Source organism: Rhipicephalus microplus, chromosome 3 (assembly GCF_043290135.1).
Source record: "Rhipicephalus microplus isolate Deutch F79 chromosome 3, USDA_Rmic, whole genome shotgun sequence".
In the NCBI taxonomy this organism is placed as follows: Eukaryota; Metazoa; Arthropoda; class Arachnida; order Ixodida; family Ixodidae; genus Rhipicephalus; species Rhipicephalus microplus.
In genome coordinates this window covers 286869426-286882603 of record NC_134702.1, presented here as the reverse complement: position 1 = coordinate 286882603, position 13178 = coordinate 286869426, and the positions used below count along the sequence as shown (strand labels likewise).

General features: G+C 44.7%; 1 protein-coding gene across 3 annotated transcripts in view; it reads right to left on the bottom strand.

Moving 5' to 3' along the window:
- Positions 1-13178, bottom strand: part of sea (mitochondrial citrate transporter scheggia) — a 138060-nt gene that overhangs the window by 12947 nt on the left and 111935 nt on the right. For 2 of the 3 annotated variants that reach the window (XM_075887753.1, XM_037419026.2), the window contains exon 6: positions 4942-5015. In XM_075887753.1, coding sequence (XP_075743868.1) covers positions 4942-5015 — 74 coding nt within the window. Of the gene's footprint in view, positions 1-4941; positions 5016-9012; positions 9053-13178 lie in introns of all 3 variants that reach the window. The other variant, XR_012893967.1, reaches the window with a different exon arrangement.

Sequence of the window (13178 nt, the reverse complement as noted above, 5' to 3'; positions counted from 1 at the left end):
TGAAGATCAGGGCTGCTACCACGTTGCGAAAATTGTCGCGCTCTTTTCTGGGCTACAAGCTATCTTTCTTGGTTTTTAACAAACCTGTGACATTCCTGGGGGACAAGTGGTCTTTCACTACAGCCATGGCAACACCAAACCTTGTCGTCGTTGCTTGAAAATCGCATGTATGTGGTGGGGCCTTAAGGTTTCGTATTTGCAGCAAGCGATTGTCAGTTGGTGCGGGCAGTTTTATGGCCTTCGATCGCTGTGCGCTAGTCAGCCGCAATGTCCTTACACTTGCACTACAGTCGAGCCCACATATAACGGCCCGACTTAAAACGAACAATATCCGTGTGACCGTGATAATATACATTGGTTCAATGGCACAAAATCGCACTTACAACAAACGTCTCCGAGCGCTGCTGATCAGTTGCAGCGAACGGAGTCAGTGGTCTGCCGACTTCCCGGGAAACCACTTTCGACCACCGATCAGGCATCAGAGAGGTGCCCATACATTCTTATTGTTAAAACGCCAACCCTGCCTCCGCGACCCTCTAGTTGCCGCTCTCCCCAACCCATGAAGGAAGGAAAGCTGTTTCCTTCCTCTATGCCATAACTGCTTTTTGTTATGCACCCCTCCATCCTTTGTCCCCCCGCTACTCTCAGCACCCCGCATCGCCAGACGAGGCCAGTGTTTTCACACTGCCATCGATATTTCGAAGACCGGACGGCCATCTACCCTGTTTTTGATCGCTGATACTGTCGTTGGCGTCGCCGGCCTGGAGTGACCAGACCATTTGCCAACATCGTCGGCCACCGACTGTATCTGATAGTCTGCGTCTAGTGCACGTGTGTACGCTACCCCACCGACTCTGATAATTCACGATTTGTTTCGTGCTTAGGACTTGTTCTCCCTCACTTTCACACTCGACTCAGCAGCCTTCGGTGCGAGTGCGGAAGCACGAACACAGCTTTTAATTTGTGCGGATTGAATCGCGAAATATCGAAGTTCGTGAGGCCACGCGAACCCGCCTGCGCAACAGAACGATTTTTTGAACACGGCCGCCATTTCTTCGAACACCGCCGTGCATAGGCACTCTTTCCAAGTTTTTTTTTTTACGGGCGAGTTTCGCGGACCTTTCAAGCAAGCTACCCAACCTGCCTCCCCCTGTGTTTTGGTTTTCAAGATCGCCCTCCCGCCGCATCCTCCCCTCTCTTTATCGCAACTCCTTGCCCTTCTCTCGCAAATTTGCTCTCCTCTCTTGATCACAACCTCTTCGCCAATTTTCACTGCTTCGCAACGCCTGCCACGCTGGCTCGAATTAGTTTCGTTTTAGGGGCGAAGCTCCTTATAGCGGCACTCGTTCATCCCTCGTAGTCGTAGTAGTAGTGTGTAACCAGTCTTACATTTTGACCTCCACGGTGGTGCCGATAGGAGATTTCTTCTGTGCGTTGTTGAACAATAAAAAACTCGCAACGTGTGCGTTAACTAAAAGCCGAATTCTCCTGTCTCTCATTCCCCCTTAGCAGTCGTTGGCATGTACCGTGAGCACTATCTGACAAGAAAGGGTTGCTACGTTATACTCGCTGGGCGTAACCTCCTTGGTTTTAGAAAGGTTTAGCGAGCGTTGGGCCGCAGTGCCATGAATACAGTGAACTAGTATATACCATGAGCTCGAGGTGGTTAAAGGTGGGAAGTAGACACGAAGCGCAAGCCGAAAGAAAGTGTGCGTGTGCCTCCTCTCGTTCAGTCTTTGGAATGTCCACTGAATGGCAGCGCTTCTATATGAGGAATATATGATGAAAAGATGCGAGATGGTGGTACTTGGAGTGTTGAATAGGTGGACGAACGGACACACAGACAGATGCATGAACGGACGCACGGATGGCTGCACGGACGGAGGCAGGAGTGGATGCATGGACGAACGCAGGGATGGATGCACAGATGGACGTGCAGACGCACGAACAGACACACACACGGACGGGCGGATGGACGCACGGGCGGCCACACAGACGCATGCATGGACAGACGGAAGCAAGAACGAATGGACGGATGGATGCTTCGCCCCACTCTCCATCATTCACTCTGTGGATATGCTGCCATTTTTTCTGACTAGAAATTGGCACAGAGCTATTCCACGCGCTCTGGCATGTGTGTTGCGTGTGCGCGTCTTGCTCGCTCTTGGTGTGCGTGTGTGGTCATGATGGCTGACTGGAGGAGGCTAGCACGATTTTTCCTGCCGCTCAACAAAACGTCGAAAGTGTGACCGCTTGTCTTGAGCGTAATCCATGCTTTAGGTGCCGCGTTGCGGAGCGCTTGCTCATAGCTGTTGACCACCTGGCAGCCAACTTTCCGCTTCGGGCGTCCCAATATTCAGCTGTGGAGATGGTGAATAATTCGTGGGCGGCAGTGACGGCTACATGCGCACAAAACTGTTTTCGCGAGGCCGACTTCGTCGACGTAGGGCTTGATGCCGAGCCTGAAGCTTCCGAACAGGACCACTGCGGCGGCGATTTGTGGCAGTGCGTCGTCGACTCCGACCTGGGAGAGCGGGTGGGACATCTGTTGCGATGGTTTAATTGCGGCTGATGATGATGCCGACACTGCGGAACCGTCCACGGATTGGGGCATTGTGAATGAAGTACATGGCGAAAGCGATTTGAAAGAATGGGATTGCGAGAATGACGAAACTTCGGAGCCAGCGCCTCGTGCAGCTTATGCCATGGGCCTCGGCGAACGAGCACCCTGCTGTTTTAAATGAACTCGAGACCGTTCTTATCGCTTCTGCTCTACGAAACACGTGCATCACGGACTTTTTGGGGCAAAAAAGTTTGTGTTTTCACTCGCAACTTTTTTTTAATATCTGTGTTTCATTTACTACGAACTTTGGGATACAGCGAACGCATGCTGCGTCACGCTCAGGTTCGTTATAAGCGGGCTCGACTATTCGTGAACCTCGCTGTGATGCACAGACAATTAAAAAAAACACTGGAGACACGCTTCGCTTTTTAGTTTAAAATAAAAAGACAAGCGTGCTTCGCTCGACCAACTGGCGAACTGGATCACTGCCGCGTGAAGATGACATCCTCATCACAGCCTCTAAAAAGTTTGTATTTGAAAAGCGATGTACGGAGGTGAAGACAACACCCTTTGGGAAGAACTGAGTAACAAAGAAAACAGCTATGCAGCAGATGACGACGACGTCGACGCCGAATAAACATACGTGCCTATGAAGTGTGTGCTTATGCAATAAAAATGCCGGGTTGTCTGTGAAACAGCATTTTTTTCATTCGACCTGCATCTGAGGAAAGTTTTTTTTGGAGCGAAGCCCCTCTTAGTCTAACTTTGCCCTGCATCAGGCGTAACCGGTAGTATCTCCCAAAGAGTATAATAGATGGCACTGTCTCATCACCATTTTTCATCTCATTTCCTCAATGGTGTTTGTCCAATGAAGTGTGTGCAATAGGATGGATGGATGCATGGACTGATGGAAGGACAGACGAACAGACACTTCCACCCATTCATCATCATTCACTCCGTGGATATGCTGCAATATTTTTTTTTCTTGTCTTGCGAACTCGGGGGTAAGCCTGCAATCAAGAACGATCTATATTCGAATAAATACGGCACGTCACGTTCGATCCCAAGTACAGAGAGTGGCTCCACGATTGCCTTCATCAGGAAGTTCGGAACACTGATAAGCAGAATGAATCGATCGGAGACACGCCTGCAACGTTCGCAACGAATGCGGCACTGTACTGTACTAATAATAGCGAAAGTTGGTATAGTTGATGGTTCATGCTTCGGAAGTAAAAACAGCACAAAAATTATTGACAAGGACGAAAGAAGAGACGACACCGCACTGATCTCGCAACTAAGCTTTATTGGAAGACACACGCACATATATCATGCAGCCGACCCGGTCACGTGGCAAACTAAAGGCGTCTGCGCAGCATAGCAAACAAGGTAAGGAACATGCCTAGTTATTGTGAACTGCAACACAAGTGTAACAACAGTGAAAGAGCAAAAAAAAAAAACACACCTTCATACTTGCCAAAAACATACGCAACAGTTTACAACAAACTAATAATCACTTTAACATGGCAGCGCTGAACCCAGGTACCGAACCTTCTTTTCACCCAGGGCCACAGGTGGCTTACTTACACACCTTTCCACCTCCCTTTCAATGAAACAAGCCTCCATCACTTCCCTAGTGCACTTGTCCCAATGTCCAAACAATCAAGTGGCTTTACCTGCCATAGATTGGCAGCCACACTCCCTACAATGAACTGGTAAGTGCAACCCGCCAGCAGCCGTTAAAGAGGTTAAGTGTTACCTTAGTCTCACGTTAATGCACCGCCCGGTTTGTCCTATACAATGTCCTTACACTTGCACTATTGGTGAACCGTGCTGTGATGCACAGACAATTAAAAAAACACAGACATACTGTACACTGATGTAGCTGTGAAACTACAGCATTATTATACTCTGAATGCTCACCTACCTCTGCGTACAGATAAAGTGCGCATGTGTCACTAAGTACCTTGGTTTTCGAAAACCATGACGTTGTGTCGCGCTAAGACGACACCCTTCCAGAGCGAGCGTCCGATCAATGGCGAGGCATTCTGGAGCACCATGGTGGACATGGTCATTTGGAGGGCTTGAAATGACCTTCAGACATTTGTTTTTGTGCACTTGTTTTTGAAAAGAGAAGCCAACTGAGGCATAAAATTTGAAAACACTTTTTCTGATTAGCCTTAATGGCGCTGCCGTTGCGGAGCTCACGACCTCAGCAAATTGCCCCCCCCCCCCCCCCCCCCTTCTTTTTCTGGGTTTCATCAATTTCTGGGCATTTCAAATCTTTGCTATATTTAGAATAAACAGCTCGTATACAAGATCAACAATTTGAATTGTACATTGTACGCATCAAAAAAAAAAAAAAGGCAGCAACAACTTACGCAGGAAAGCCCTCATTCTTTGCAATCTGTAGCATGCAGTCAAATGTATTCTTGTACTTGTGTGCATCCAGGCCCTGTGGACAGAGTGCGACAAAATATAACAAAAATTGAGATCATTGAAAATGTGCACAGGACGCAATAATACTAGAGTTCTAGACATGTATCGCCATGTCTGCAACTGTGATCACACCATGCTTATGAGAATAGTGTGTAGCACACTATTTCCGGAGTAAGTTAAAGAAAAGGCCGTGGAAGGCGAATGAACATCAAATGGGCATGCACGCCCCCCACCGCCAGAGAGCAGCTACTATTTGTCTAGTCAGGGTTGCCATGCCCAGGCAATTTGAGAGGAGCCCCTCCTGCTTTCTTAAATCATACACATAACTATAACTAAAATTACACATAACCCATAACTTAAATTATGCACATAACTGGGTGATTCCACGAGAGATCGACACGGGTCCGAAAGTTGATATCTTAGATTTCATTAAGTATTTTATATTTCGTGCACCTTTCACTAGGTAGCCCGAAAATCAACTTTGTTTTATGATTAACAGTATAATTTACGAGAAAAAAAAAAATATCAAACTTCACAAACACGAAGGCACCAATTTCGTCACCAGTCATTTTCGAAAATCGCAGATGCTATAAAAAGACAAATATTTTTGTTTCAAGGAAGATATTTTTTTACCTGAAATGCATGTCTAATGAAGAATGAATTCATACGGTTTCAAGTTTGTAGACCTCAAGGAAATAGCTTTTAAAAATGTCTAATTTTGCGACAGTTTAAAATAAGTTACGTATTCCCCATTTTTTTTTCTCCGAAAGTAATGCAAGCAGTGTTTTCAAACTTGACACGTTTTAAGGATGTAGTGTGTTCAATAGGTACATAAATTATTGCTGCCGTAGGGCGAACGCAAAAATTTTTATATATTGCCTCAAAATTCTCATATTGGCAAAAGTGTACTCTACTGAAATTTGAATAATAAAAAAACCCCAATCTTTGATTTTTCTTAAAATCTCGTAAATAGACAACCGAAGGCTAACATACAGTAATATAGAAAAATATGTTGCATTATTTCGTTTTTAGTGACAACATTTGTGGTACAAATCGGAGCTTTTCGAGAATGTGCTGATAAGTTGAGAAATCTAGAAATCGGAACGGAAAAGCGGCAATGAGCTTCAAACGCGAGTAAACGTGACCGCATTTGGTGAAGAAGGGCTGTTTTAGCACTGTGACAAATGCGTACCCATGAAGGCGCATTTATGCTCCTCATAACACAGCTCTAATGGAGGAAATCTTTGACACTGTAACTCAGTTGCAAAACATCCGTCTATATTTGCAGATAAACTCAAACATGAAAATGTTCCAACGTAAGTGTTGGGTCTCGCTAGAAAAAGCATATGCACTTGAAGTACTCTCACTGGTATTTTGGTGGTGACTGCGTGAAACAAGAGATGCGCTCAAAATGGCTGCATCTTTTGCAGACCACATTTAGCAGTACGTGACGCTAACAAAACACGGCCACGATCAGTGCCCTCAGATGTGCTTAGCCAAACATGCGAAGAACGTTTGCCTGGAACACGTGGCAACGATTTCCACTGGCTCTTCTTAAACTGACGGAATGTTTCTAGCTCGTCTGCATTTGCACACAGCAGCTTGACATTCTTGAGCTTCGCGCTCATTTGCGCCACCATTTGGGATGCTGACAAAATCACAGCTGAGCTTGCCACTCTGAGGTTTTAGAGCATAGCCTGATGCTTTAGTAGGCCACCAACGCCGTCACAAGAGTTCTTGCCATGTCCTGTGGCCGAAAAAATCCACTTTGTTGATATATGATTTTTCTGACATAACTCGAACAACTGGGACTTGTTTTTGAAGTGACTGCATGCACCATCAGAAACATAAGTAACATGCGTGTCAGGTTTAAGTTGTTCCTTCATATAGTTGTGGATTATTTGTAGAGCAAAACAGGCATGTGCAGCATCATGGCATGTGTCATCACTGATAACGGCAAAACTTTGAATTGATTGCTTACTTGTGACGACACACGTGAATATAGACACCTGTCTTTTGTGCCAGTGATACGACTGTACCTCATTCGGTAAAATGGCAGTCCAATTTACGGCGAAATCAAAGTGAAAAATGCAAGATTCTTTTTCTTGGTTTCCTTTCGCCTGGCATACTGCTGATTCTTGAATGTATCTTATGTAATCATGGGTAATCCACTTCACGAACCATAGACTTAGCTCTCGCAGAAAAGCACTTGCCTGGGCTGTTTTTTGACTAGATCGCCATTTTCCATACTGCATAGGCTACCTCAATATATTCAGGGATTCCTAAACATGTGGCTGTCAGAGCCTCCTCCTTAGCACAATAGTCACAATGGCCTAAAAAACAATCTCTTGTAGGGGAGCTGCAAAGACACAGTTCTTTCAAGAAGTCCGCCATTTAGGCACCATTGGTGACGTCTTGTAGGGCAGAAACACACTCCGTGACATTAGCACAGTATATACAAAGGCACACTTCGTGTGGTGCAAGAAGAACCCACTTTGGCCTCAATGAATAAAACTTTGAGAGCCCAATAGATGTGTTCGGATTAGCTTCTCTAAAGAGACGGTAAGCCTCTCGCACCGAACGGGGTCATAAACCTTTTCGAAACAAGCTCCTTTTTTCCGTCAATGATAACAGATACCACATCTTTTTTGTTGAGACTCTGCCGAAAGCAGCTATACTCATCTTTGGAATAGTAAGCCACAGCTGCGTGGACGTCCATTGGGTTCAGCCGTGTCCTTTTTACCGCGTTTGGTGCTAACCATATCCCGTCTTTTGCGCGCCAGCGTCTGGATCTGTATATCATGTAAGCTGACAAGTTTAGTATCAGCGCTTGGAGTTTTCGGCGCTCTATATCGCTCGGCGACAGTGTCAACAAAAGCATGCGATCTTGATAAGAAGAACACGCTTCATAGGCTTGCTTGAAGTTCTTGAACCACTGGGCACACACACTGCATTTTAGATCTGATGGTTGATAGTGGCGGTTACACACGTTACGATGGAATTTCACGGTTACTGTAGAATTGCTGCTAAGTTGTCTTGGCTCTGCATGAACTTTGCTCAGTAGGGTTGAGAGCTGGGCTAGTTGGTGAGACATCATTTAACCATATGGCGTAGTAGCGCAATTTTCACGGGGACGAAGAGGACAAGAACACACTTAGCAGTACCACTTAGTGTCGTGTGTTCTTGTCCTCTTCGTCCCCGTGAAAATTGCGCTACTACACCATATGGTTAAATGATGAACTTTGCTATTTTGCGCATGTAGCTTCTCCAGTCGCATATCTGAGAATGCTTCAGGCATGTTTACGCACCGCTCTTGACTTCTGCCTTTTTCTTCTTCCGGCAAAAACTCATCACCTGTTTCAGCTGAGAAGCCATTAGACGAAGACAGCATATTTCTGAGGCATCTGAAGGAGTTCTGGCAGACGTGGTCGTTGTTATGTGCAAGGCGGGCAGCTTTCGGCAAAAGCTTCTGGAGGGCAAACAGGCCGATGTCTTCGACCTTGCGGAAGTTTCTTTGATAAGGTATTTTCTTTTTATTCATGATTGAGGTAATCGGAACAAAAAACTATCCCGGCTGAAGTGGTCAGCCATCGCCACGCTCTTTGAGGCTCAAATTACTGGCAATGCAACTATGCGTGAAACCAGCAGCACGAAAGTGATCTATTTGTCTTCTGTTCCTATGTCTCTCACCTTTAATGAGAGCAGACGTAAAACAGCGTGCGCAAGTATCCGCAGTGTGAATGCAAAACTGAAGTAAAGTACGTTAAAATGAATTTCACAATGTTTTTATCGATAAAATTACGGGAGGCATAATCTTTGTCCCTACTTTGAACCATATGATCTAAAGCATTGCCTCCGAGATGCGGCGCACAGCAATTCATCTGTAGAGCAGACGACGGATGACAATTTGCCCTAAAGCGTGTTCTTCAGCCTAATGCCATCATTTCGTGCCCCAAATGATAAAAATTTGTTATGAATCGTTTATGAACTCATTCAACATTCAATTCTCTTACCCAACGTGTTGCAAACACATGGCCATCACAGCAGCTCCATCTGTGGGTCAGTAATGGAGAGGCACCACATATTAGAAGTCTCACTGCTCTACGTACAAGAGTAGAATAGAATAGTATAAGAGTAGTATAACTGTAGAATATCGTGTTCAAGATAGTTACTCCTATCTGCTAAAACAGCCTTTCTTCACCAAGTGCGGTCACGCTTACTCGCGTTTGAAGCTCATTGCCGCTTTTCCGTTCCGATTTCTAGATTTCTCAACTAATCAGCACATTCTCGAAAAGCTCCGATTTGTGCCACGAATATTGTCACTAAAAACAAAATAATGCAACATGTTTTTCTATATTACTGTATGTTGGCCTTCGGTTGTCTATTTAAGAGATTTTAAGAAAAATCGAAGATGGGGTTTTTTTATTATTCAAATTTCAGTAGAGTACACTTTTGCCAATATGAGAATTTCGAGGCAATATATAAAAATTTATGTTCGCCCTATGGCAGCAATAATTTATGTACCTATTGAACACACTACATCCTTAAAACGTGTCAAGTTTGAAAACACTGCTTGCATTACTTTCGGAGAAAAAAAAAATGGGGAATACGTAACTTATTTTAAACTGTCGCAAAATTAGACATTTTTAAAAGCTATTTCCTTAAGGTCTACAAACTTGAAACCGTATGAATTCATTCTTCATTAGACATGCATATCAGGTAAAAAATATCATCCTTGAAACATAAATATTTGTCTTTTTATAGCATCTGCAATTTTCGAAATTGACAGGTGACGAAATTGGTGCCTCCGTGTTGGTGAAGTTTGATATTTTTTTTCTCGTAAGTTATGCCGTTAATCATAAAACGAAGTTGACTTTCGGGCTACCTGGTGAGAGGTGCACGAAATATAAAATACTGAATGAAATCTAAAATATCAACTTTTGGACCCGTGTCGATCTCTCGTGGTATCACTCAACTATATAAAAAAAAAAATTATGCTATTCTGCTGCATCTAATGCTTTGCCAATCCAGGCTCTTCCAAACATCTCATATTTTGTAACATCAAGCAAGTGTTCATTTAACAAGAAGCCACAACACCTGGTAATGTATCACTGCACACATGCATGCAACCTGAAATCCAGAATTTCACAGAATTCCATCTAGCCAGGTGGAGGCACTGGAGGGAGAAAAAATGTTTTCCGATGTTTATCTGGAATCACTGATAATAAAGCAGCAAAGCGCACCCTCAACCGTAAGGACAAACATTCTTCACGTGTATGTGCGATGCTCGTAGCACCTATTTAAATGTAGGTATCCGACTTTTACACTCGTTGTGAAGAAGGCTTCCATAAGGGGGGCTAAAATGTCTTGCTTTGTTTTAAAGTGTTTTTATTATGCCAGGTGTTCATTGGTTTTTACAATGTATGTATAAAGTGTGCATCTTGCCTAAAGCCGTGGTTGTTGGTAGAGACAGTACACCATCTGGATACAGTTAGACGGCATCTCCAACAAAGGCACACTACACTTTAATCGTGATACAAACACAGATGCTTTATAATTTCATCACTGTCCAGCATGTCCTAACAGCAGTCAAAGACATCATGTGTGACAGTATCATTTCAAAATATGTCATCAGGGTGTCAACCAATTTGATATTTCTGAACTCCCTGACTTTTCCAGGTTTTCCATGATGATTAAAAGCAAATTTCATGACGACCACGTCTGCTTGGAAAACTCTGTGCACAGGAAACAAACCCTCGAGTGGAAAAAAGGAATCAAGCACTCCATATGGAATGAGTAAACATATTTAGCAGACGCACACAGAATGTTCTGAGCAGGTGCGGTAAATGTGAAAAAATATGTATATCTGGCCCAAAGAAAACCCCTGAGCCAGGCAGTGAGCAAGTCAGCTGTTTGATGTTCAGGGGCACGGCATCGCATCAAGAATGGGGCGTACACCGATGCTCTTGTTACAGGTGACGCTACATCTTGCCTTCAGTTCCTGTCCTTTCGTATCCTGGCCGGCCGATTCCACGGAACGCCAGCTTCGCCGTCATCAGATATGCTTCGGCCCGCCAGGTTTAGAAGAAAAATAGCACATAATCTGGCAACAAGCGACGTCTTCATCTGCCATCTGCGCACCGACGAGCCTATATAAACGCCCACCGGACCGCTCTTCACTTGGGCACGGCATCGCATCAAGAATGGGGCGTTCACCAATGCTCTTGTTACAGGTGACGCTACATCTTGCCTTCAATTCCTGTCCTTTCGTATCCTGGCCGGCCGTTTCCACAGAACGCCAGCTTTGCCGTCATCAGATATGCTTCGGCCCGCCAGGTTTGGAAGAAAAAGAGCACATAATCTGGCAACAAGCGACGTCTTCATCTGCCATCTGCGCACCGACGAGCCTATATAAACGCCCACCGGACCGCTCTTCACTTGGGCACGGCATTGCATCAAGAATGGGGCGTTCACCGATGCTCTTGTTACAGGTCAGTTACCTGAATAGTAGTGCTGGTGTTAAAACCAGCAATTACTGTCTGCTAGCGGTGTCGTGCCCCCCTGATTTGTGTGAAACAGAAGCGATACCTGTCTGTGCCGTCGCGAATTTGTGACAGTGTCATTAACCTGCTGCTACTCTGTTCGGGGGACGTTGAGTTAAACCCGGGACCCAATGATAAGATTCTAACGGACATCCTGGAAAGCGTGCGTGGGCTGAAAGCGGGACAGGCGACAGTATTGACTGAGCTCAAAGGAGTTAAGGAAAAGCAGGCCGAAACTGACGCTCAAATTAAACAACTGAATGATAGAGTTGCATCCTTGGAAGCGTCTATTGCATCCCGCAGTCCGGGTGAAATCAGCCTGCCCGAGAATAGCTTACAGTGTGTAAATGACCAACTGCAGCACATTACATCCCGATGCGATAGTGCAGAAAATAGGATGCGCCGCTCGAATCTTCTGTTTTTCGGCATCGAAGATGACGTTAATGAAGATTGGGAAGCTTCAGAGAAAAAACTAATTGAATTTTGCAAAAAAAATCTTCAAATCACCCTTACAAGCCAGCAGTTTGAACGCGTCCACCGCCTTGGCCGGTTTTCTCCAGATAAGTGCCGACCAATAATTGCTAAATTCGTTCTGTTTAAAGACAAACAAATCGTACAAGCATTATCAAGAAAACTTAAAGGTACAGACTATTCTATTAGTCAGGATTTCTCTGTTGCAACCCGCGAAGCGCGGAAAAAGTTGATCGAGTTTGCGAAACCAAGCAACCAGACATTTAAACTGCGAGTAGACAGGTTAGAAATGAATGGCAAGACGTACATTTATGACAGCTCTACAAAATCGGTTGTTCTTTCTCAAAGGTAGCTAAATAAGAAAGCAGGCAAAAATAAACTTCCTAAGCAACAATGGTCATGTTCCTCGACCTTGGTACGACCACTAACAGTGACGTTGACTAACATCCGTAGCCTGCTGCCGAAACGTGAAAATATCTCTCCGATCTTGGACGATAGCAATACGGACATTGCTGTCTTAACTGAGACATGGCTTCACCCAAATATTTTCGATGCAGAACTATTTTCGGGCGTGCATATTTTCAGTATTTATCGGTGTGACCGTTCTGAACGAAAGGGGGGTGGTGTTTTGATCGCGATAAAGAATACACTGTCCTCGTTTCTGATTGATACTCACTCACCCCTCGAAATAGTTTGGGCTGCCTGCTTTTCCGCTTCATCAAAAATACTGATAGGCGCTTGCTACCGGCCACCCGACGCAGGTCCTTCCTTTAGTGATGAACTCAGAAAGAGTATAGCGGCCACTGTGCAAAGCTATCAGTGTGAAAAGGTTTACCTCCTCGGCGACTTTAACTTTCCCGATGTTGATTGGCCGTCTCTCTCTTCACCTAGTCGTGCTTCTGTAGAATTTATAAATTTAACTCTGGATTTTAACTTCTTCTAAACTGTTGACGCACCTACACGTGGATCTAATTTATTAGATCTAATTTTAAGTAATGCGCCTGAAACTATCGGGCCAATCACTTATCGGGACGGTCTAAGTGACCACAAGTTACTCCATTTTCCTATAGAAGTGCCATTTAGCCACACAGGTAAAGATATAAAAATTATACGAGATTATAACAAGGCCGATTACACAGCAATTAACTCAGACCTTGAAGTATTTC